Source organism: Manihot esculenta, chromosome 1, assembly GCF_001659605.2.
Source record: "Manihot esculenta cultivar AM560-2 chromosome 1, M.esculenta_v8, whole genome shotgun sequence".
Lineage (NCBI taxonomy): Eukaryota > Viridiplantae > Streptophyta > Magnoliopsida > Malpighiales > Euphorbiaceae > Manihot > Manihot esculenta.
This window is the reverse complement of record NC_035161.2, coordinates 29,973,565-30,000,245: the sequence shown is the minus strand read 5'-3', so window position 1 is coordinate 30,000,245 and position 26,681 is coordinate 29,973,565. Positions and strand designations below refer to the sequence as shown.

The window sequence follows — 26,681 nt, the reverse complement described above, 5'->3', positions numbered from 1 at the left end:
AACAAAATTAACCAAAATTAAGTCATTCTGATATTTTTCCATCCATAAAACGTTAACATAAATTCTCAAAAAAAGGCATTACTTGATTAGATTAATAACACTCGTGTCACTCTCTCTACTTATTTGTCGTAGTATCTACAGTCAAAAGCAGCTCCGAGGCTCGAGTTCAGCGACTCCTCCAGATAAAAAGGAACTACGTCAATGTCTTGAAGCAAGTCAACCAATAAAATACTTCCAAAAAGTAGCAACATTCCTTGTGGCTTTATATTTGCTGCGGGTGACACTGTACAAGACAAAGTTCCTCTAGTATCCTGCTTAGTATCGTAAGCAGAGAACCTGTTTATACCAGCGTTATAATTTGCATAAACTAAAAGACGTTTCAAAGAGCCTGTGAAACAGCTTGGCTTTCGGCAGCTGAAGCATTTGCATCAATTTCAAGCCGCTGGAAGACTAGCTTTTGCTGGGGAAGCTGGCCATTGGAAAATGCTGTAACCTCTGTGTCTATAAATACAGTGTCCTCATCCTTAAATTCCCCTCTTAATATACCTTTGGCAAGTTCATTTTCAACATACTGTTGAATCACCCGCTTAACTGGCCTAGCTCCGTAGTTGGGGTCATATCCAAGACTCCCTAAAAGCTCCACAGCTGTATCTGTCACCTGCAGTTTCATCTTCCTATCTGAAATCCTCTGCTGCACACGTTCTAACTGCAATGCACACGTAAACATGATGTAAGAATCTGAAAATACAAAATAAAGAATCACCTCATGCTGAGGATAACATCAGTGAAATCCAAACCAATCGCAGAAACAAAACCTCAATCATAATTTATTAGCCTTAAAGATAGCTGCAATTAATCAATTAGCAAAAAGACCAACCAAAAAAATTTAGTACACCCAAACAATTGATAGCCTTTCAATCATTATAGACGGTGAAGTAAATGAGATTTCCAAAATGATATAACAAATATTGGGTAGACAGTAGATCAGATGCTATGCTGATGCTTTTATCTCCAAAAATATAATCTAAGACATTGAAAATCAAATTAACTGAACTAAATGACTCCTGCCAAGCAAACTTCAAAATGGATCAAATTTACCTGTAATCTGACAATACTGTTTATCTGATTGCGATCCAGCGGCTGGAAAACTATGTATTCATCAACCCTATTCATGAACTCAGGTCGAAAGATTGATCTTGCAGCTTCCAACACCCTCTTCTTGATAGTTTCATAAGCTACCTCCTTTGGCATGTCATCATCTGTGTCGAGTATGTATTGTGAACCCACATTGGAAGTCATGATTATGACAGTATTAGTGAAACTAACAGTGCGGCCCTGTGAATCTGTCACCCTTCCATCATCTAAGATCTGAAGGAAGACATTGAACACATCAGCATGGGCCTTCTCTATCTCATCAAAGAGAATAACGGCATATGGTCTCCTGCGAACTGTCTCTGTCAACTGTCCACCTTCCTCATATCCCACATAACCAGGAGGGGCACCTATCAACCTTGAAACTGCATGCTTTTCCATGTATTCACTCATGTCAATTCGCACAAGGGCCTCTTCGGTATTGAACATATAAGAAGCCAGAGCTTTAGCTAATTCTGTTTTTCCAACACCAGTGGGACCCATGAACATGAAGCTAGCTATTGGACGCCGAGGATCTGAGAGACCAGCACGAGATCTCTGAATTGCCTCAGCTACTGATTTCACTGCAGGATCCTGACCCACCACACGCTTATGCAGCTCTTCCTCCAAATGTAGAAGCTTCTCTTTTTCTGATTGTTTGAGCTTGGAAACAGGGATACCAGTCCACTTGCTGACAACTTCAGCAATATCATCTCCAGTAACTTCTTCTCTCAGCATGGACTTTCCAGATCTCATATACTCATCCAACTCTTTCTCAGCAACTTCAAGCTGGCGTTGCAAAGAGTTCAGGCTACCATACTTCAGTTCAGCAGCACGATTAAGATCATACTCACGCTCAGCCTGCTGAATCTCAAGATTTACCCTGTCTATCTGCATAAGCAAGGAGGAAAGAGTTAGATCTGCAATGCTTGCATTTACCATTTTATATAATTTGGTATGAATATCCTTGAGTGTTTGTTAAGACTTTACAGAAGCCAGCATAGTCAAGTCAGTTTTCTGTTTTCAAAATTCATTTTGTTCACCTTGCTGACCAATTTTGCACTGTTTATACCACAGACTGAAGAAAAAGGACATTTCTATGAAGCACTTTTATATAAGCTAACTATATAGTAGTAGTAGTAGTAATAGTAATACCTCTTCCTTAATTGATTGAATTCGTGTCATGACTGTCTTCTCGTGTTCCCATTGCTCCGTCAGCTCTTCTTGTTTCTTCTTTAACACTGACAACTCAGCCTCAAGACGATTCAACCGATCTTTTGAAGCTCTATCTGTATCATTTGCAAGAGAGAGTTTCTCCATCTCCAATTTTAATACTGAACGGTCAATTTCATCAAGGGCAGTAGGTTTTGAAGTGATCTCCATTTTCAGCTTTGCAGCTGCTTCATCAACTAGATCAATAGCTGCAATTTGAAAAATGCATGAGCAGTCCATTGAACTAGAAGTGCTTAAAATGTGTTCCGCAGACAATCTAGTGTTGATGCAAAAAATGCAGCTGGAAGCAAACATTTTCATCTAAACCCAGAAATTCTACTGGAAATTTTTTTATAAAAAAAAGTGAACCAGATGAAAACGAACTTTTTAAAGAAATAGTACAAAATGATTTAAAGATCCCTCCTCCATCTCATCTCATTTTTAATACATTATGCTTATTATATTGGTACTTTGACTTGGTTTTAATTTTTAAATCCAATGAAAGTTTCAGGAGAATCAGAAACTGATGAAATTCACAACCATTTTATGGATATCATGAAACACAACCTCCAATGCTTAATGCTCCAATACATCTATATGCACTAGTCTTACCTTTGTCAGGTAAAAATCTTCCACTGATGTAACGATCAGAAAGAATTGCAGCTTCCACAAGAGCACTGTCAGAAATGCGAACTCCATGATGCAGCTCATATCGTTCACGTAGTCCACGAAGAATGGAAATTGTATCTTCAACTGAAGGTTGATCTACATAAACTTGCTGGAAACGACGTTCCAAGGCTGGATCCTTCTCAATGTATTTTCGATATTCATCCAGTGTTGTTGCACCAATACACCTTAACTCTCCACGGCCAAGCATTGGCTTCAACAGATTGCCCGCATCCATTGCACCATTCGTAGCACCTGAAACAGGTAATAATATATTATTCATTGTTATCCAAATTATCATCACCACTCTGTCAATAAAGCTAAATTCCATAAGCTACAAGCAGCTATACTACTGCCATGCTGCTGTCCTTTAAACTTTACATGCATGTCACAAACAGAAATTTCCACTAAATATTTAATCCTTGATTTAGAGACCAATTTGGTAAACTCATAGAATCTCGATGAAAAGAGAGAGAAATCTGATATTTGACATGCATATTACCTGCCCCAACAACCGTGTGGATCTCATCAATGAAAAGAATAATCTGACCATCTGACTCTGTAACTTCCTTAAGTACAGCCTTCAGTCTATCTTCAAATTCTCCCCGATATTTAGCCCCAGCAATGAGTGAACCCATGTCAAGTGATATTAGCTGGAAAGAAGAAGTGAACAATGTCAGCACCAAATTTAAATAGATAGGATAATGTATACAGCAAAATCCCCTGGTTCATAGCAATATCTCCACAACACAACAGAGGGAGACACTGCAGGCCAGCAAGGAGAGAGCTAAAAGAGGAAGTGAACAGTGCATAGTGTAAACAAACTAAACTTGTACATTAAGACTGTTTGGTAGAGTGTGGTGAAAACTAATGCAGTAAAACTTTTTTATTGAATTCAATATAAAAATTGGTTGCATTACACCCAGCCAATCATAGGATAAGAACACACCTTCCTATTCATCAGAGCTTGAGGTACATCCCCTTGCACTATTCTCTGAGCCAGCCTGTTCAAGAGGCACATTTAGCTTAATTCACATAATAGAAATAAGCCACCAAGGTAAGGACGCTAAAGTAGTTTGACTTATATTAGACCAAAATAACTCTGTGCTCAGAACTTCTCACTAAATCCACAACCTCAAACCATGTCCTTAACAAGCAAGCAAGCAATCAGGACTTGGTTCATAAGCATTTATCCCACATACAAAGGATACTAAACTCCAAACTTGAAAAAGATTAGGGGATACTAACAGTGTGAGCACAATGTCAAACAAACAATGGCTAAGCAAACAAGTGCTTAGTGCTTCTTACCCTTCAGAAATTGCAGTTTTCCCAACACCTGGTTCACCAATCAGCACAGGGTTGTTTTTAGTTCTTCTAGAGAGTATCTGAATACATCTACGAATCTCATCATCCCTTCCAATAACTGGGTCAAGCTTTCCTGCTTTTGCCATGGCTGTCAAATCTTTTCCATATTTCTCTAGAGCTTCATACTTCCCTTCAGGATCTGTAACACTAACAACTAAAAACGTGAGACTTGCTTATATTATCAAGTTCCAACACCTTGAAAGCAACAAAAATCAACAGACAAAAATGATGGAAACATATCAATAAATAAAACAACCGAGTAACACATATGAATGAAATCCAATTTCTTTAAGAAACTATCTGTTTTTCTATGCCAAAAAGATCCTTGCCCAAAGCATTATAAATGTATAATGGCAGTGGTTCAAGCTTGATGATTAAATTTTAAAGCCTGCTGCAGTTCAAATTTGAAAATGGCAAAAGCTTCAATTGGCTTGTTACTTGACAGAAACAAAACTTTGAAAATGCACACACAGATCTGTTCATGTGTTCATCTACACGTAACACATTCATGTTCACAAGCTTAACAAGAAAAAATTTCCACCTTGGTCTATGACTGATTGACGGCCCCTTATTGATTCCACTGCAGATTTCAGTGTCTGCAGAGATATCTGAAAATCCCTAAACAACTGCCTCCCAAACCGTCGATCCTGAGTGAACGCAAGGACCAAATGCTCAACAGAAACAAATGAATCACCATAGTCTTTCTTGTATTCCCTGGCTCGCTGGATCAAAGCCTCCAAATCACGTCCTAACATTGAACCAGCAGATTCACCAAGAACCTTATGTAATTCAAAAGACAGACAGGTGGACAGGTCATGCAATCAGATAATTGTAACAAATTGTGAACTTATGGAACCAGTGAACCTAGTGCATGCTTGAATATTTCAACAATTTATTAAAAGAATTCAAATAAATTTGCATAACTTAACTTCTTTCAAAATAAAAATTTTTTAAGTTAAAAAGAATTAAATTCTTTCATTCCAAGAGAATTGCTATAAAAAAAAATCAATTGAATTGAATTCTTGAGAAATTCTTGATTCCAAAAGGAGAGTATATAAATAAACTTGGGAAGTACCTTGGGTTGCCGTTGGATAAACTTATCAGTAGCTTCCAAAAGACGAGTATTATCAACCCCAATTTTTGAAAAGATCCGGCGAGCAAGTCCATTCTTCTGCTCCAATAGAGCTTTCATCAAGTGCTCCGTCTCCACAATCTGATGCTTGTTCTCTTTGGCCACGTCTGGAGAAGAAACAATTCCTTGCCATGCCATCTCTGTAAAATCTTGCTGAGAAATCTGCTTAAGCCCCAGAAGCTCAAGTAAGACAAACCACATCACTCGTAATGCAAATCCCAGAAAAGCACCAGAGAACTTACCTTTCCAGTAGAAGAAGCATCACACCTGACGATGAAGGACCTTTGAGTTCTCGAAATCTTCTCATAACCAAAGCCACTCCTCTTCAATAAAAGCGACTTGAGAGAATTCCGTTTTGCAGTGAAGCTTAAAGACTGCGAAAACAACCCACTCCTATTGCTCTGACGTGAATAAGGAGGACGGAGACTAACTCCACTAAACGACGCCGTAGTTGTCGCTGCCATTGCCGGAGCAGCAGCCAGAAGAAATCAAAGAAAACAAAATAGAAAAACAAACACAAAAGGAGAGATGATTCAAGGAGCAAGGGAAGGGATTTGTTAGCGTGGAAATAAGGAAATTAAAGAGAGAGAGGGAGAGAGAGGCAGCCAATGTTGTGGAAATGCGGAGACTTATGTTGGATTCACCATGTGCATACACGTGGCTGCCTCTGTGTATCGAGCTTCGGATATCTGTTGTAGAGGTGAGCGTCTTCTGGAGTTCATTGGAAAATTCTCCTAGATACCATTCTCTTACTGTAATTTGGTTACAAATTGTTGGCTAAATTTTAATTAAGGATATTTTGATTTAGACAACGGCTCGGCTGATTTCAAGTATTGGATCCGATTTAAATCTAATCTCGGATTTCAGTAATACATGATTGAATTTGAACATGTTGAAATTTAAAAATGAAATATTTGTGGCTGATTTGATTTTATATATGGAGTGATCATTAGTTTGAATAGATTTATATAAATAATTAATTTAAATTAATATATATTGTAATAATATTTATAAATTTTTTATGTGTTTTCATTCAAAAATTATAATTTATATATTTTTTAGAAATATTAATTTTTAAAATAAAAATTATATTTTTATACAAATTATTAATTAAAATATATAAAATTAAATAAATTCGAATGAAAAATATCTATTTGGAGTGGATCAATGGAGCGCTGGAGGGTGATTACTTAAAAGTAAATTGCGTTTTTTAAAAATTACTATTTCATTAGTTAACTAATCATGTGTTTGAATTTAATAAATTTTATGTTTACTGAAATAAACTTTATAGGCATTTCAAATAATAATAATAATAATAATTAAAATAATAAGTAATTTTATTTTTTTTATTTAAACTATATTACTCTTTTAAAATTTGTTAGTTATAACTTTTAAAATTTAAAATTATAAGATAAAATAATAAATTAAATATACTATAAATAACAATTAAAATAATTATAATACTCATTATTATATAATTTAAATTATATATATGCATAATAAATAATTATATTCTAAAAATTATATTTTTAAATATTTTATATATTCTGTTAAAAAAATATTTTATATATTATATAATAAATTAATATTTTCATATTTATTTTATTAATATAATAAATTGATGTATACCTTATCATCAGTCATTTTTATATACTTCCATGACAGTTTGATAAATATCAAACGCTGAATATATATTATCAATTATCAATTATTTAATATATTTATTTATCATCCATTGTTTTAAATTTTTTAATTTTCAGCCTTTTACTTTTATTTGAGAAATTTAATACAAATCCAACTCCATTTTTATTTAAGACTTTTAAATAAATAATATCACATTAATACTCTGAGATCCTGAGAGATAATATGTGTAAATTTAATTTGAGTGGTCACATATTTTCTCTTTATTTTTTTTATTTTTTTAATGATGTATAACTGCTATACTGCTATGGCTACCGTATCATCTATCTTTGTCACATAAACCCGTACATATAGACGTATTTATTTGTTACGTTTATTTAAATTTTCTTCGATACGCATGCTAATGCGATCAAAGTATAGTTACGCATATTAATGGGACCAAAGTGTAATTAGACATGCTCTTTTACTCCCGTTGCATCACACGAGCTAATCTCTCTCCTGATGGATAAGTCTTAAATCAGTTCAGTCTATTTTAATCGGAGGCTAAATGACGCGCTAATGGATCCACCTTCATAATAGATTTTACCGAATTTTAAACTTTTTTTTTTTAAAACCTCAATTTCAGCTCGAATAAAACCTACCGGTGGTGAAGTTCATCAATCCAAATATAGGATTTATTTTAATCGGAATCATCAACCAAAAAATCTCCACTGGTGTACTGAGGTTAAACTTATTTAATAAAATTTTTTTTATAGTTGCATGGTAGTGGATGTCTTTCCCTTTTAAAATAAACTATTTTATCAGTTTTATTTTCCTTTTTTGAGGTTTTTATATTAACTTTATCATAATCATAAATTTTATCTTATTATAATAAACATTATTAAAATATCATATTCAATATTATTATAATAGTTTCACTTTATGCAACTATATATATTTATACAATTTTTTTATTATATAAATTTGAAAATATAAAGTAAAGTCCATAATAATAAATCCAAATAAAATTTAGGATGAAACCTTTAACATTAGGGACAATTTGTATATTTGGCAAAGAAAAAAGCTATATTTCCTTTCTTTATAATAATTTTTAGAATTGGACAAATTGAAGTCTAATGAAATTTTCAATTCTTTATATATAATTCAACAATTTTAATTTCAAAACATGCAAATTAAAGTGTAAAATTTTGATTTGGTATCATCATTATCCTTATATTTACTTGCAAGTTTACAAGGAGATTCTTCATGGTGATTTGTTAAGGATTAGCTACTAAATCTCTATTTATTTTCTATTCCTTAAGCACCAAAATCACAGAAATTTACTACATTTGACAAATTCTTACCCACCCATTTGCAGTTTTCATTTGTAATAAATTATTTGGAGAAAAAAAAGAATTCAATGAAATTTTTTCAAGTAAAAGAGGATTGAATTCTTTCATTGCAATCATAAGAATAGACAAAAAAATAATTTGAGTTGAATTCTTGCACTTCTTAATTCTCAAAGATGGGGCACTGTTTCCTTCACCAGAAAAGGGAAGAAAATTAGTGTCTCTTGGCTGCATTTGACCCATTAAAGCTAACAATTTAAAAAGCATTGCCAACAATCAGAAAAAAATAATCCCACTCACATAAATAATTTGTATGAAATTCAAGGGATTGTCCAGCCTGGAAGGAGTCGCATAAAATAAATAAATCAAAACTCTCTCCACACATGGTGATATCAACCAATCAAATTTGGTAAGAGTTGCTGGCAGTTCAAAATGGTTAATCAACAACTAATAATCCTAAAGTTTAAATAAGGGTATTGGTTTTTGATGTCTGTAGCAAAATTTGATTTGTTTATTTGGGCATTTGGTAGAGAACATGTCATCATCTATAATTTATATGCTGATAGAATCAGTTCACATTATATATTCAGAAAGAGGAACAAATATAGAAAGGATCAAAGAACATTTCCTTTCTTATGGAATAAAGAATCTAAACTTTTCATTTTTATATTGCAGTATACCATTTGACCAGCATGAAGACATTTAAATGCAAATGACAGCATTCAAATATGAGTTCAGAACAGTGTAAGCACTTTAAATGTGGTTAAAAATACCTGAAAAAAACATGAACTCACCTTGAAATCCTCTCTGAAAGGAAAAGAAAAACTAAAGTTCCTCCAGTGTTCAAATATAAAAACATGTTTGTCCAGTACAAGCCAACAATTTTATTGCATGTTAGAAGCTGGGAGCTTTCAGAGGCTTGGTAAAATAAGGACTATGGACATGACTTGGAATTGGAATACATTTGGATTCTGCAAATATGAACGATACAAGACAACAAGACGCGTGTTTTAAATGAAAAATATGAGAATACGCTCCTACCAGTAATTTTCAACATATAAATCTAGATCTAGTTGCATACAAGATGAGTCAAATTCAAACCGGGTAATAATCACCGTATATGAAATGGATTGAAGCTCGTATTACAAAGGCAAAGAATGGCACCAAGATCACTGGAGATGAATGAGCATTATGCAATCACCAGCTGTCATCTAAATCAGCTCTAGATTCTTTACCTGTGGAATAAAAAATGAAAAACAAAAAGGGAAAATTAACTTCAAGAGCCAAACACCTCCAATGATGATGAAAGGGATATCGATCAACTAAATTTACCTAGTTATCCAAGATCATGGAACTGTAGTTATAGTATAACACAAACGCATTTGTTCTGCTTTGATTGGCTGGTTGATTTCTTTTCTGTTCCAACAGAAAGAGATACAATTACAATAAGAAACTTTAATAATTATTATACCAATTCAACTAAATGCATTTTAAAAAGGAACTAGTGGAAGGATCCATTCAAAAAACTCAGGACAATGAGAAAAAGCCAATGCAATTATAGGATATGCAATTGGCAATATTTAGTGCTGTCCTTATAAGGTGACCGATAATGGCATGTTAACATAAATTATTGTATTAAAGAAGATTTTTGGCGGACACACTAATATAATAATGTCTACTCACTGTCTTCTAGCCCTTAACATTCTCGTAAATGCCTAAATGGGACCAAGAAATGAAGTCATCATTTGACATAAACCAGAAAACGGAAGAAAATAATTGGTTAGATTGCATTCTTAACACCATTAAGATGGCTTTTTCTCTCCTCGTTTTTTTTTTTTGGTTAAAAAAACAGGCTATTGGGAGCTATTCAAAAAAAAGGGGAAAAAATAAATTCAAGAGGCTGAGGCTCCAGGAAACAGCCAGGGAAAAAAGATATATAACATGAAACTCTTTTGGCTATAGTTTTTGGAAGGTTACAGAGATTATCAGTACCTTTATCCAAGGAAGATGGTTGAACAATTACATGCATTGTTGTAACGCCACCAGGGATATCACACAGGGGGCTTTGGCATTCCCCTAGAGTTCTGTTGTTCTCCAGTATTTTTCCTGCACTGATTAACTTGACATCTTTCACAGTCCTTGGACCATTCTCCTTCTCTGTTCAAGCATATTTTACCAGGTTTATATTTCTTTAATGATACAAGGCAGAAAGTACTCAATATTCGACAAAGCATCAAAGTTTAGAGGAAGAAAATTGATAAAAACAGAGACTAGATATTGCTGATCTAGCACTAACAAACTGCGCAATCTGAAATTGTTTAATCATATTTCCAGTTCATGTTTCCTGGTTCTCAATTAGCTGAAAATTAAAAGGTCATCATACTTGGGCTATAAATGGACCTAAAAACCAATATGATTCACAAACTATACTAACTTCTGCTCTGTCCACGGTTTTATTCTATTCTACGCCATGTGAATCTCTCAATTATTTCACCAAAGATGTACTAAACACAAGAAATTAGAAACTCCAACAGAAAGAGATGAGATGACAAAACAAGTAAAATAAATTATTATTTTTTCGTTCATTCGCTCGACTGGTTATTGCAGTACTGGTATCCATAACAGTTCTCATCAAATAGCAGTACTGAAATTTATTACAGGTCTCTTCAGTATGCATAAGAATTCAATTGCATACAGTTCAAATATTCCCACAATTGCAACCGAAAAAACAAATATTTCCATGAAATCAGATTGCATCCAGTAATTAACAGGTAAGGCAACTGAAATGCAAATTCAAACAATAATCATCATATAACCACCATAACATCCTTTTGCTGCCTGCTTTTTATGGCTATCAAAAATTTCAACCAAGCCTACAATCTACTTTCACAGATTTCATAGTAAGCATTTCTATTTCTATCCACAATTGAGTGAAAAAAAAAAAAAACATGGAAAGGAGGCAAAGCAAAAGGTGATCTAGTCTAGGGCCCCAAATACTTCCACTCTCCATCATTTGCTGCAATAACAAGACCATGAATGCCTTTTGAGGAATCCGAGTCCAGGTAAATGTCCTCAGACGACAAACCAGAAATCAAGAATCTCATCTAGTATGCTAATTCAATAAGGCTAATACTAATTTGATGATCTTATAACATTAACCAAAGCTTTATTTGAAAGGTTGGTTGGCGACAGCACATATCATTCCCGGCACACGTGAGAATTATGATATATGCAAAGGTTCTCACTTCTGAACTTTCACCATTTGTTGTCCTCTAGAATACATGTTATCACCCGAAAAATAAGTATTGAAATTATTCAAAAGAAATAAAAACTTAACTCACCTTTAGGCCATTGAGTAAGAATACTCTCCTTCAAGGTTGCAACACTTGTAGCAGCAGCAAAGGTTTTGGGACCAATATCAGATCCATCAGTCAGTCGAAACTTGATCTCTAGTTGATCTTGCACCCCAGCCATCTTTAGAGAATCACCAACTCCCAACCTACAAAAACCCAAGCGGAATTTTCTATCCCAGTTGAATGCCACCTAAACAGTTGGTTTTGGTCCTCTCAACACCAAGGTTTCACCAAATTCTCAATCAGTTAACCTGCCAAATAACATAGAAACAGAATTAGCTTCAGCCCATAAATTTGGTACATATAAGCCGCAGAAGCATAGAACTGGAAACTAGAGTTAAAAAAAAAAAAAAAAAAGAAAACACCGGTAAAGATTTAGCTTTACCTTCGGAATTTCCCAAAGTGAAAATTGGGAACCAAGCTTGATCAGCTGAGCCTATCCAGAAATAGAACTATATTCTTGCAACAAATCATGTTTGAAAAAAAAGGGGAAAAAGTAGATAGAAAAACACATACAAGTGACACAAATACCCACCACCAGTGTACAAACTCTGAGCTCCAACGATTCACCAAAATCGCAAAGACCTCCTATGGTCCTGACCTGGGCCGCCTCCACATCAATTCAAAGAATTGTGGAAATATTAAAGAACCTGCATGAAAAATCTGCAAAATCTGTAACAGCCACTTGCAACAAACACCAATAAGAACCTCACCAAATCACCAAGTTGGATGCCCTCAGGAACACCAAAGTCAACTCAAATCGACTTGGTCATACCCACACTAATCAAAACCAAAACAAATAATAATTGGAACTCCTTAATGGGTCAGCTTACTTGGCTGTAAAGCTGATCTGGGTCAATTTCTTTTTGGCTAAAATACCCCACAATTGAGAAGAAGAAACAGAGAAAAGTGAAGTGCACATCAAAAGCGAATGATAAGTGGAGATAAAGAGATCAAACAAATCCCCAGAGAGGAGGCTATTCGAGAGTTTTCTAAGTCTTCTAAATCTATGGTCAATACTTCCATTCTGGCTTCTCCTAGCAATCTCCTACGCCCATGGAAATAGACAGATTTCTCTCTTATTAATGCAAGGACTGAGGACTGACCTTTTCGTTTTGGCCAACTTTCCACCAAGTCACTAAATGTTAAAGTTAGACCTTACAATTGGGTGCTTCAAAATTTTGTTTATGCAACATGGTGGGTAGCCATTGATAATGATCAAGATCCACTGTTCTCCCTTTTTATACAAGCCAAACCAAAGTCACAATGAAGTGAACAAGTATTAGATTAATGGGTTTGAGGAGATATGATATTAAAGTATTATGTTTAATAATTTATTTATTAAAAACAGGCTAAAGAAAAGACGTGCTGAATGAGTATATGATACATGATTAATATCTAAAAATCGTATACTCTCCCTGTTTATTAATCATTAGATTTATAGTTCAATCATCATGCGTTTGTTTTATGATGCGGTAAATTAAGTATTCAAACCCTAACAAGTCACTCCAAAATTTCTTTTCATAAATATATAATTTTTGGGGATGGTGGGTTGGAGGTGATTATCATGTGGTTGTTGTATTGTGAAAAAACCCTTTTGAGATTCTTCAGTTCTAACTTTGTTAGAATCAAGTAATATCTTATTCGTTACAACTAAATGACAGGAATCCAACCCTAATCATTTAATTAATTTATTGATTTAACAGTAAGAAAAGCAAAATACAAAAACAAGGTCCAATCAAAAGTGGGACATCTGAGATAATTAGGAATGTGTCAAAGCACATGAAATCCTCCACCTGGAAAGATGAGAAACTCAGAATGCTGTTGGAAGCTTAAAGAAAGACAATTATAGTTAATGGATTTCTTGTCATCATCAACTCAGGAAATTCCAAGAATAAGAATAATTTTTCTTGTTTCTAAAGACATTGTGATTAAAGTCTCTCACCATGTCAAGGTATGAAAATTATTCAAAATCCAATCTGTGTGCAACACATGGCCCGCCAAAGCATATATTAATATTTCCCTGTTCTGCAAACGAAACTATATATAAAGAGGACGAAATGAAACAGGGAAGATGAGCTTTTCTGTAATGGAAGATGATAAAGAAAAGGAACTTGGAGATTTGACAGCATTGTTGGAGACATGATAAGAGGTATGGAAAAAGAATTTTCTGCACATTTTAAATGTATATCTCGTGAATCGTACATAACAAATACTCCTACAAACAGTTCCTCCCCAATTCAATGGGACCTGTAACAAAGCAATCTCCATTACCTACTCCTAAAACTTCACCATCATCATATCAGAGTAACAGGGAAAAAATGGGACATGCTAACAAAAATGAAACGACAGGAGAACAAAAAAATGAAGGGAGAATATTTTTGGGCTAAAATGGCAGCCCTCACAAAAGATCCATCCTAGCCTTCCTCTTCCTTGCATGTATTCACATATGCACTCTGTATATATCACTTTATTCGAATTATATGTGCAAGAAATCAGGCTAGACATCCTGCAGGAAGACCAATAATAGTATCCTTTTTTTCCAACCAAAAGATTAACTGATGGATTGCTATGTTACAAATCGAAAGAATGAATGTCATGCCTGTGCTAGTGATGCAGGCCTTTTCATGAAATAGCGAGGGATGCCAGTGAATTCGGACCTTAAACTCTGGCCTTCGTGACAAAGTTCTGCTTGCCTTCTCAAATAAATCTCATCAAAAATCACAAGCCATGAAATAACTGAAAAATCACTTGTCCTGTTCCACCTCTAGTTTCTAGCAGCTATGAACCTATGGTTGATCAGCTATGACTTCAAGATGTGGCAGTTTCTCACAAAATCATTGGTGTAATTAACATACTTAGTCCAAAATGGCCGGAGATGCTCAAAACCAATCTGCAGCCATGGTTTTGACTGGCCATTATAGTGAATAACAGCAGCCTTTTTCACACTCTCAATGTTGGTCTTGTTCTGATAGCCCAAGCCGAGCATATGCCAAGATGGATCTATTGGGTGAACATGACCTTTAAATGCAATTAACGCTGGTGGTAGGGTACCAAGTTTCCACATTGTCAGGTCTGACTTCAAGTTCTGCAAAGAAAAACCCAATATTATACAATTTATTTATCAACAATAAATAGTCGATGATGAATATAACCCAAAACAAAACAAATACTAAAAATTTGAGGATTTGTCATGTTAAATACTGGACCACGAAAGAATGCAAGACTTGGGAAAGTGCAAGAGTTTGGAACTTCTTCAAAGGAAAACAACACGAAGTGTTTTACATTAATTACTATGTAACAGAAACAGAGCCAACAATAAAACTTCCAGCATATGCATATGCATGGGATGGCCCTTTGTCAAGTAGATCGAGAAAAGAATTACGGTGATAGAAGAATATCGGCAAATTTGATATGTCCATTTTCATGCAGGAAGTGCCAAAGGAGATCAGGCCAATGATAAAGCATTTGCCAAATTCAACTTAGCTCTGTTGTCTTAATCCTCATTACAATCCCATGAAAAGGTGAATAAAGAAGGCAAAAAGAATTATACAATGAGCAGGACAAGAGTAGTGAAGTCCTTACATCTTTCAGCCAAGAATGATAGGTTTCTCTAATATTTGTTTTCCTCCAAGCACGGAGATCGAATATATTCATCCCGTACGCCCATGCACATTCATTAGGGTCCAAATTCTTGGCAACCAGGGGATGAGAAAAATTGAAGTAATTTTTGAAATGCTTAGACATTACCCAATCATCTTCTCCTTTACAAGTTTCAACGGCTCCATTAACCTTTCCCCCAAGGTCAATTTCCCAAAGTGGAGACAAATCACGCTGAATGACAACATCATCATCCAAGAAGACCACCTTGTCAAGGTTTGGAAAGAGCTGTTGAATATGTGCATAATCAGAACCACAAATTTGGAGCAAAGTTGAAAGGAAGAAAGAATGAATGACTGAATATCCAAAATGCACCCATGGACACCCTCACAGGTGTAACAGATTATACTGCACACATCTTTAGGAACCAAAACCAATGTCCTTGTAAGTAAAAACAGAAAACCAACTATTCTAGTCGGCAAAATCATCAAAATTAGTGTATTTGCTTGTTAAATCACCCTATGATTCACATCTTATCCATATACCACCTTGTTTAGCTGACAAAAATCAGGCTTAGTGTAAAATTGATTTGAAAGAATTTAGGAAATTTTCAGTATATTCACATTATTCCTATCTACACAAATTGAATGTATGTTCTTATAGCATTTCAAGATCTTGAAGTGTACCAAACTTATTTTCTGACTTATTTGGCTGGTAAGAAACTAGAAATCTCTGAAACACATCTTCAATGACAAGATGTGGGCCATAAGAAATGACAAACCATAAATCCATGCAGACACAGTAACTGCTCAAAGGCAGAGTCTAATATCAAGCATCATAAGCTTTTTTCCACTGTTCAGTTTTTCCTTTGTAGTTTTTCCCTTTCTGTCCCTAGTTCATTATGATAGCCATCATACTACATTTCCATGCAGGTTAAATGAGATGCTTCATATTACATCTGATTACCTCAGGTAAATAAATGCGGAGATGGTTGAGCAAGGATATGTACTTCGGACTTCTAGCCTGCAATTTTGAAGCAAACATTCGTGGAGTTGTAGTACTGAGATTGGTCCCTGCAATGTGATTCCCATGGTAGTAATTCCTGATACCAGTATGGTTCTCAACAGCTTCGAGCACAGGAACATTCTCCCTTGTTAACCAGTCAAACTGGTGAACACCTTTCACTTCAACAATAGCAGGGGCAACTGAATTTAGTGCAAACCATGAGTGCATACCCGCGTAAGTTTTCTTGTCAGTAATGACATGAAAGACTATCTTTTCAGGTTTTAGAGATGACTGGACAGTAGAAGATACAACAACTGAAGCAGCTAAAATGTTATCAGTGGACAGAACAAAATGATGGTAAGAATTATCAGAAAGCAAAGGAAGCAACTCTGGAGAAGGCAATTGTTTCCGTGCATGAGCATTGGAGGAATATTCATCAGTCAAACGTAGAGAAAGACAGTGGATGCCTTTGGGAATGGAACTTGCGGCAAAGTGTTTGTTCATCAGCTCTGAAAATTTAGATTCCCTGATTTCCCTTTCAAATTTCTCCATCTGTAGCAGGGAAAAAAAAAAGCATTAGTTGGAATTTTCTTTTCTTGTCACACCAACAGTTATTTTCTCCAGTTTCCTTACAGAGAAAGGGTAACCACATTCCCTACATTTATTTATCTATTAAATGCAACATGACAACATAAACAACTAGAATCGTGACATTAAATAAGTACATATATGGATATATATGCATGAAATATTGAATTGATCTGCCATTTAATCACCCAGTCAGTGGAATAATCAACATAGACAGAAAGACAACATAGATACAACTTTTTCGCCTCACCTCTCCCACCCCAACTATATGAAATACCAAAACAATATTGCTCAATAGATCTAATGCAAAATATTCAGTTATCCACCAGTATTAACACTCATGACTATATCATTTAGGCTCCACCAAAGCAAACCATTAAATTAAATATTGAAAGATCCATTTATAGATTTATTGACTTATTTAGTTTGGGGTATGCGGGTTTAGGTAGTACTTCCAAGGAGTTGCACCAACAAACTTTAGATCTCTAAAAAAATAAGAAACCCACCCCCTCACCCACTGTTTCTTCAATCCCTCCTTCCCCTCCCTCTCAAAATTCACTACCAACCACCAACACTGCTCATCTCCCCCCACCTCCTGCAGCCCCCCACCCATTAGGTCAAAGAAAAGAGAAAAAGAAAAAGAAAAAAACAGGAAATGAAAGAGAAGAAAGACAAAGAGGGGGATCATTGGGAATAAGATGAGGAAGAGAGCTGCAACTGATCTTGAAAATGTATTTTATATAAACAAAAATTCATATTTGTTTGATGGTGAGGGTGTTATTGCCTTTTCGGGCATTACTTCCCAGGAAAAGGTATGTGAACCAAATGTTAGGAAAAAAAAAAGACCTAACTTGGTAAGAAGTTAGCAAATGAACCGAATACACCAGGAATTGAACTTCCCAAACCCTGAAAAGTATATCATTTTGAACCAAGCATAGCAACACTTAAAGTCTTCTACTAAGAATTCATCAAAAAATATACGAGATACAAACAAGCAGAGAGATAGTACAGAAATATGATATTTTCCCTTTAGCAAACATAGTGATAAAAGGCTACAAAAAATGGAATAAGAAGTAATATCACTTTTTTATTGATAAAGATATCTCCAAACACAGTAATAGAAGAAGAGACTCCACCTAGTCAAAGATAGAGGAAGATAATTCACTACTGAATTACTGATAGATTAAGATAGATTCAAACTACATAAATGTGTCCTTCCCTTAATTTATGACATTAACCAGTTTCATAATATCCTTCCATAGGCCCTAATACGATCATGACATCATAGAGGTGCAAGAATCCTGCTCATACTGTATTATGACCTAGAGAATAGAGAAAGAATGAGGACACGCAAACAAGGGAAATCCCTAAACATTAAGCAATGAGCAGAGATGTACTAAACAAAGACGCCTATACAAAGCATACTTAGTCCCCATATTAAGACCACTCATTTATGGAAGTATCCAAGAAAAAGAAAGTTGGATGAGCAATTCTGAAGCCATGATAAAATGCTTACAGCCTACAACACAAGTTATATGGAAATCTGTCCTTTGAAGGAATCTTAGATTTAGGAGAGCCTACAAAGATTATGATATGTGATATATGAGATGGATGCATGTGATGCTTGTATGAATGTGAAAGTTCTTTAGTTTATGAAGATTTGAATTGTACATAATATGCGTGTCTTTATAAATTGGGGTAGTTATAAAAAAGTGCCTTATGATTTTATTCATTTCTTAAATCAGGATTTGAGATTTACCTTGTAACAAAAAGGACCATATTTTTTTCCCCTTACTAAAGTGAGAATTTTCCATTAACACCATTAAATTTTGATAATATGTAATTGAATACTTAATTAAAACAAAAATATAGCAAAAATGTATCTTATGGTTTCACTTATTTTAATTGAGGGACTGAGATTGATTTTGTGATGGAAAGGATCCTCTACTTTTTATCATTAACAAAGTAAAACTTTTCTATTAATCCCATTAAATTTGATGATAAAATATTGAATATTTAATTTAAAATAATATTTAATTCCGAATATGTGTCCCATTTGAGAAAAAAAATAAAAGTAAAAAAGGGTCCAATTCAGGTTACTCCCAAATCTACTCCTATGGATAAAAGTTGTTGATGCTCGTAGGTTCATTCACAGTGAAACGCTATATGCTAGCGAGTTCTAGGGCTTAGTTCTCGATTCAACACACTCTCTCGCTACTCTTGTTTTTTTATTGAACCACCGCTGAAGCTTCTAAACTTGTCTTGCTGGTGGTTGTGAATTTGTCCCTTGGAGGGCTGGAAGAAAGGAAGAATAAATAAGGAAGGGAATAAATTAGCAAGGGTAGATCACTGGTTCCAACCCTTTGTATTATATTTTTTAATTTTTAATATAAGTAGAATCTACTTTGATAATTAAAAAATATTTTAAATTATTTATTTAATGTCACACCATTAAAATTTTTAGTCCTAATAGAAAACACAAAATTCATGAAAGCACAACACTTCTTTATAATTTTTTTTAGCACATCAATAATATTTACGATGTTAAACAAAAAGTCTTTATTTACTAACAATATGCAACCGCAAGGTATCACTTTGTCACAAACTTAATCTCAGACTCTGATCTGAAAATGCATGTAACCATAGGATAGGATTTTGTAATTTCCCATTATAAAGTATGCTAAATGTATGTGTTTTTCTTTTAAAATAATAACAAGATATGCGAAATTTATATCTTAATTAGTGTTTGGGTAGAAGAATATGGAAGAAAATAAAAACTAATAGGAGCAACCAAAGGAGATAAGCCATGCACATCATATAAGCACCCAAAAAGCGTTGTGTCAAGAATGTCCAAAATTGTAAAGAAGAAAAGTTGTGGACATTAGAGTTAGAAAGGCACAACTAAGTTCACAGAAATACAAAGAACGGCCAGAAATGACAAATGATCTTAAGGAGAAATCATACAAGCTACTTAAAAATATCATAATCTACAAAACCAAAAATCAGGCAATAGTTTCACAAATGAGATTGACAAAGGTCATACAAGCTCCTTCAATAATACCATTATCTACAAAACCCACAAATCAGGCATTAATTCAGTTTAGCTTGATAATTCTACTATGGGCATAATAGAAATATGAGCTTGAAGAATAAGAAACCAGGTACCTTAAGGATTTACGAAAGAAGGTTTAGAAGGTCTGAGAACAAGGAGCTGGCACGAAACTCTAGAAAGCAGATGTTTGCTGGAGGGAATCACAAATAACAGGATGCATGTTGCATGTGAATCTACATGTTGGAAAATTATAAAAAAAGAGGCAAGAAGAAAGGAAAAATATATCTTTCTGATTCTGCAGTATTTCTTGGGCTAGAGAATTTCATTTGTTAGGAATTTCCCTTGGATTCATCAGTTATTTCTTTGTTGATTTAATTGCTGAGTTAAGTGAATTGATTATTAGAAACAGAAGAATAATTTGTCAATGATTGTAAATTTTTTTGATCTCTACTTGAAGTGCTCATTCAATACAATCATTCTCACTCAATCTTCAAGTTCTTCACACTATCAATTTGATCCAACCAGCCGGATCCAAACAAACACAGTGAACGCCCACCTGCGAGAATGGAGTCTAGAGTAGAGGCAACAGAGAGGAACTTGGCAGCAATAGAAGGACTAGTGGAAATGAGTAAAGAAAGAGAACAAGATTGAAAGATTAATGTGGCACAGGAAGAAATGCTCAAACTCAAAATAGATTAGAGAAATTGGATGTGATAGGGCTAGTGTCATTTAAGTTATACTATCCCATGTTGTTAGTAAGGAAGAAAATGGCATTGGAGCCTTGGAGATTCTGCATTGACTATTGCACTTGGAGTGTGAGAAAGATATAGGGTCTATTTGCATAGATTTTACTGATATTTAATGAGGATCTCACTTGTTTTATGCTAACGATTAGTTAATTTGCTAATCTTTGTCTATTATCTTCTCTTTATTTTTCATGTGTTTATGGGAGCAATTGAAGCTTAGGAGTAAGTATTTGAACAAGAGATAAGAAAAAGTTAGGCTGATTCTTTTTTTGAAGAAGAAGAGAATCTGCTTGGCAAAAGTTTATGCAGGCAAGCCATAAGAAGGCTAGGGAGATACACGGGTTAGCCATGGGAAGATGAAGACTTTGCCAGAGAGTTAAACAAGTCAGCCTTGTTAGAAGGAATCATACAGCCAAGCCGTGTGAAAGTCATGAAGGGACTGAAGGGAAGGCACTGTCTCACGCAGCTTCTAGAGGCAAAAATACATGACTGTCATGACCATGCAAGAAGTGCTAAGTTGATCCAGTACATCACACAGCAAATTTCTGTGGCTGTATGAGTGCCCACGTATATGAGAAGCAAGAATCATACAGTGAACAGAACAACCTAACCATGTGAATGACCCATGAAACATGGCCTGGCTGCATTGACATAGCTTCCCGCTTAATATGCCTTCCTTTTTATTTCTATAAGAGAGAAGTTTCCTAAGGCAGAGAGGAGTCCCAAACACTCCTAATAACACCCATCTACTTGAGAAAAGAAGATCATTCTTTTGGCAAGAACAACCTAGGACCACGAAATCAAGAGGGCAAATGAAGAGGGCAAATCATGAGCTCAACGGAGAAAACAAACATATCTGCAGAAAATCAGGCTCAAAACCAAAGTTCAAGCTGCATTTTTCTGGGTTTTTCTAGTTGTTAAATTTCAAATGTTTGGTCTTACTCATTTGATGTTTTCTATCATCTCCGGAAACATGAGCAAGTAATTTCCCTCATTCTAGGGATAGGGATGTAGCACTTCAATACAACTTCGGCTATATTTGATTTTCTTCAATGAATAAGGATTTTGCTTTGATTTAAGTTTAAGGTTTGCCTTGTGAATTGGTACCCACCTTTGTAGTATTATATGTCAAGTGAAGAATTCGAAAGATGAAATCTGGTTATTATACATAGCCTAGAGATAGACCTGAAACCTTTTGAGGAATTTAATATAATTGATGAGCTTAGCGGGTTTTAGTCAACATAATTGAAATAAAATTTTCATACCTTGAGAAGACATTAGACTGCAGTGCCCAGGATTATTCTCCTTCAAAGTGATAAACCACCCATAATTGAATAAATAGGATCATTAATTGATGTTATGAACCCCTAACTCTAGAATTCTTTTATTCATTGGTTGTTAGAATTTACTGATATTGATTGATCAGTATTATTTGATAATTTAGATTCCATCAATGCAATCGTCTAAATAATTGTAGTTGTTATAGTCTGATACTCAACATGGTCCTCTAGGAACAATATTTTCTTATACTACGTATGATTTATGCACTTGTGGAACACTAATAGTGCTCTCAAAAGGGTCCCCATTTCAGATATATTTCCTATTCCAGCTATATAAGAAATGTTGGATGAACTCAATGGGAGGAAAATATAGATACCAAAAAATCAGAGTGCGCAAAGCTGATAGCATCATGATTTCAGCCTCATAAAGTGTCCAAGTCCCAGCTACATTTCAAGCTAAATGAATGACCTATTTTGTCCTTATGGAGTTGTACTCTTTTTTCAGGATATACTAATCTACATTAGCACTTGACAAGACTCTGTGTGTGTGCATGGAGTGTTTGTGTGTATAGAGACAGTAAGAGAGAGACAGAGACAAAATGGATCGCGTCTCGTAGACAGCTAAACCTGTGACTTTAGCATATTCACCAGTAAGTTGCCTCTTTGCAACCCCAATGCAATACTCAGGTCATTTTGAAACCAAATGGCCCAAGCAAACAGTTTAGATCTGATCCCTTCAAGAAAATCATAACTTAAGTATACAAAGGGGAAAACTTCGAGCATCTTCTAGACTCCATCTTTCCTTCTTGATAAAACTCGTTAGTTTTGCAGATAAAAAGAATAATCGCTGATACTACTAAGTGCACAAACAGTACATATTTCTGGGTATCATTCCCACAGTAGAAGACCATGATCAACAAAGACACAAAAACAAAAGCTTCCAATTTCCATCTACCCTTTGCAGTTAATTAGGACCTTAGTCAATAAAAAATGCAAGCTTAAAACAACATATGAAACGTGCATTTAGCAGAAGTTCAGAACAATGAGACAACATTAACCCTACTCCCCTTCAAGAAATTCCAAGGCAAAAACAAAACAAACAACTTGAGCATCTACAAAGGATAACATTAGACGTACCATTGCCCTCAGCATGAAAGCAAATGTTTTTGCATCATACTTTTTGCTCATTATTTCAGATACAAGTTGGTTATAAGAATCTGGGAGCTTTAGACCATCTGGGATTTCCTCATTGTTCACTTGATTGAGAATCTTGTATAAGTCTTTTTCCAGTCTCTGCTGCATCATCACCACCAGTACCAGAATTCAGCTAACTAACTAGATTAATAAATTATTAGCCAGGAAATTATCCAAAAGTACAAGTTTGATATTATCCGTGAAACAAATAACATAATGGGATAAAGTTATTTACCCCTGAATCATCCACTCTACCCAGAAACCTTGGCCCCAGTCGCCTACCTAAACAATCTGAATCATGGAAGCATACTCAGAATCAGGACAATAGGTCCACCACAACACAGTCAATCACAATGTAAGAGAATTATAGATCCTGATCTAGTAAAAAGACACTAAAAGATATAGATGTGGGATATCAGATGAAATTAATACACACTTGAAAGTTGGAACCAGAAAAAGAAATATCATCAACAAAAGAATTTCTGGAAAATAATTGAAATGGGGCAACAAAAGGAATGAAGAATAATTTTCACAAAATGTGGTTAAGAAGTGTACAAAATCAATTTAGAACTTTTTTGTCTGATACACTGTAAATTAGGATAATCTTCCCATTAACCACATCTGTTGCTGTGCTAGGACTGAAGAAATTAATCCATCCAAATTGTAGTTCCATGATTTCAGACATAATAATATACAAGAGGAAAAATCCGTCAACAAAACCTTCATTTTTTTACTTAATAATTGGAGCCTAATCTCCCAGCATATAGATATCAAGGAACTTGAAAACCCATCGCAAATCAATTTACAATGGCTGAGACTCATTGTTTAAACCAGTACATGTTGCAATGTATGAAAAATCAGATGAATGAATTAAGATTCAGCTATAAATTCATCATGCTAAACACAAGAATTAAATCCAATTATTATACATCAAATGAATACAATTGACAACAGAACATTAGAGTTGCAACAAATAAAGTAGAGCACATAGTACCCAAATCAAATCACAATTAAACGAATACAGTTCATACATATGCATTTCAACAAATGTATTAGGCTATTAGCAAAAAGAACATATTATCGGGGCTGAAGGTTTGATAGTTGAGACTTGAGACATACCAAGCCAAACATCAAACGAATATAACAAGCATAACCTGTTATTCTATTACCATCCAAGGTTTGTAAGAGATTGCAAAACACCAAGTGCATTTCATACCAAATGCAAATCAAATCAGAACAGGATGTATCCATCAGATAACAATCATAAACATAAGCATATATGATACATAGATTAGCAAAAAGAAACATGGGAATTGGAAAGTAATACTGAACAGAGAACTTTGATAATATGGGGATAATACAAAACCAGATCAACCAAGATCCACCCTTTCATTCATAACATAACTACTACATTTTTAAATTAATAACTAACCATAAACATGCATAAAGAGATAAATCAACCAAGCAAAGGTAAATAATAATAAAGAAGAAGATGATTAAAGAAGAAAAGAAGTACCAAATGAAGAACACTTGTTGACACCTTCAAGGGTAACAATTGCGGTGAGAATGAAGACAAATGGCAACAGAAAAGCGAGAATAAGGATAGTATGAAAAAGGGTTCGATAAGAGATGTGGCGAGATGCGACCTTGATCTTCATCAAGTCAATAAACCCATTGCTGCTGCTGCTCGATATCGTGATGCTTCTCATGCTAGGCGAGATGTGAAGCTGCATATTCCTTTCCAATGCAGCCCCACCACCACTAACCTAGCAGCACCACCTCCACAACAATAAAGTACCAGCTGCTTGACTCCTTCCAATCCCAATAATGCCCCACCCACCATCAGATCCACGCCCCTTGTTATCTAATCTCTCTATTCCTCTCTGAGATCCACCACTGCTATTTCCTTTCTGGGTTGTGTTCCTATTGATGCTATGTTCTTGTCTCTGTGGTCTTCTCAAAGACCGCATTGGAGATTCGGCAGACAGCAAAAATGTTTTTCAATACCCTCCAAGAAACTAAAGATTTTTTTATTCAAGAATCAATTACAATCAATAAGGGGCATATGGGTTTTTTAATGTTTTCCTCAAAAACCACACAATACCATGGAAATGGATCAAGAGAGGAAAGAGATGCAGAAACCAAAAGGCAGGAGGAGAGAGTAAAAGAAAAAAAGATTGTTTTTTTTTTTTTTCAGTTTCTTGTTTTGTTTGAGTTTTTGTGCAAGTTTTTCTCTTTCTTCCTTGTTTTTCTAATTTTATTTGCTTTCTTTCTTTGATTGGTGGATCGTGCGATCAAATTTCCATTACTTTCAAAATAAATAACTAAATAATAAAACAATTAACATAATTAAACTCAATAATTTAATTATAAAAAAAATTACATATTTAAAAAAATAAATTAAAAAAAAAAGGAGGAACGTGTTGGGGGTTTAGAGAGAGAAAGTTTGACCTTTGAGTGGGTAGCCTGTGATCTTAGTGATCTAAATTTGGATGTCTCCTAAGTTTATGGGCAAGCATTTGCGTCGCCATCTCCTTAATTTTAGTTAATCTTTTCACTTTCCATCCTCTCTTACATGGATTTTAATTTTACACTTTTATTTTAAAATAAAATAATTTATAAAATTACCATAATTTGGAGTTGAATATTTTTAGTTAAAAATTAATTTTTTATTAATTAATATTAAAATTAATAAAAAAATTAATTGAATTAAAATTTTACAAAAATTTTATATTACAAATAAAATAAATATATGATTATTAAGAGGCAGAGTTGTGCATACAAACTCTATACGACAATTTTAATAATAATAATAATAATAATAAGAATAATAATAATAATAATAATAATTTTCAACATAGTAAATAAACTTTTTTATTTTATAATTTTTATTCATTTTATTTTTTATATATATTAAAAATTTAATTTTTTATTAACTTTTTAATTATATTTATCTTAAATATATATTAAAATAAAAAAGATAATAATTTTAATTTAGGTCTATTGATTCAAAAAAAAATATAATTTTTCACATTTATATACTAAATTTTTTATTTTGTATTAAAAATATCAATTTTTAAATTTATTATAACTGTAATAACTTTTAAAATTAATTTTAATTAGATTTAAATTAATTTATATATGTTATTATTTTTATTTTATAAATAACTTGATTAATTAAAATTAAATTTTAATTAAAAATGTAAACTTTTAACTAGGTGAAATTTTAAAATTATATAATTAAAATATTTAATTCTCTCATATTTAAATAAAAAAATAAATTAAAATTTTAAGTAATTAGAAATTTAAGATTTTAATTAAAATTTAATTCAAATTAATCAAGTTATTTTTATAGTAAAAATAATAACATGTGAGTTAATTAAATTTA

General features: G+C 33.9%; 3 protein-coding genes across 7 annotated transcripts; all 3 read right to left on the bottom strand.

The window, feature by feature from the left end:
* Positions 1–7: 7 nt before the first annotated feature.
* Positions 8–6,232, bottom strand: LOC110630390 (chaperone protein ClpB3, chloroplastic). The gene is made up of 10 exons (XM_021777869.2): positions 5,749–6,232; positions 5,450–5,668; positions 4,916–5,153; positions 4,318–4,513; positions 3,959–4,013; positions 3,512–3,662; positions 2,956–3,264; positions 2,287–2,552; positions 1,099–2,022; positions 8–706 (listed from the first exon to the last, which is right to left on the bottom strand). The coding sequence occupies exons 1-10, from the start codon at positions 5,968–5,970 to the stop codon at positions 380–382; spliced, it is 2,907 nt and encodes a 968-aa protein (XP_021633561.1). The 5' UTR covers positions 5,971–6,232; the 3' UTR covers positions 8–379.
* A 3,051-nt stretch (positions 6,233–9,283) lies between these two features.
* On the bottom strand, positions 9,284–13,432 carry LOC110630368 (membrane-anchored ubiquitin-fold protein 2). 2 transcript variants are annotated; one of them, XM_043956935.1, is made up of 6 exons: positions 12,364–13,432; positions 12,214–12,280; positions 11,817–12,079; positions 10,468–10,632; positions 9,808–9,891; positions 9,284–9,710 (listed from the first exon to the last, which is right to left on the bottom strand). In XM_043956935.1, the coding sequence occupies exons 3-5, from the start codon at positions 11,947–11,949 to the stop codon at positions 9,836–9,838; spliced, it is 354 nt and encodes a 117-aa protein (XP_043812870.1). In that variant the 5' UTR covers positions 11,950–12,079; positions 12,214–12,280; positions 12,364–13,432; the 3' UTR covers positions 9,284–9,710; positions 9,808–9,835. The 2 variants fall into 2 exon arrangements, with proteins under 2 accessions (XP_043812870.1, XP_043812872.1); XM_043956937.1 differs by lacking the exon at positions 12,214–12,280.
* A 547-nt stretch (positions 13,433–13,979) lies between these two features.
* LOC110630335 (probable galacturonosyltransferase 13) lies at positions 13,980–25,522 on the bottom strand. 4 transcript variants are annotated; one of them, XM_021777784.2, is made up of 6 exons: positions 24,810–25,521; positions 23,529–23,584; positions 23,237–23,395; positions 16,395–16,985; positions 15,414–15,716; positions 13,980–14,916 (listed from the first exon to the last, which is right to left on the bottom strand). In XM_021777784.2, the coding sequence occupies exons 1-6, from the start codon at positions 25,024–25,026 to the stop codon at positions 14,632–14,634; spliced, it is 1,611 nt and encodes a 536-aa protein (XP_021633476.1). In that variant the 5' UTR covers positions 25,027–25,521; the 3' UTR covers positions 13,980–14,631. The 4 variants fall into 4 exon arrangements, with proteins under 4 accessions (XP_021633476.1, XP_021633485.1, XP_021633501.1 ...); XM_021777793.2 differs by having other exon boundaries at positions 23,237–23,392; XM_021777809.2 differs by lacking the exon at positions 15,414–15,716 and having other exon boundaries at positions 24,810–25,522.
* Positions 25,523–26,681: the final 1,159 nt, after the last annotated feature.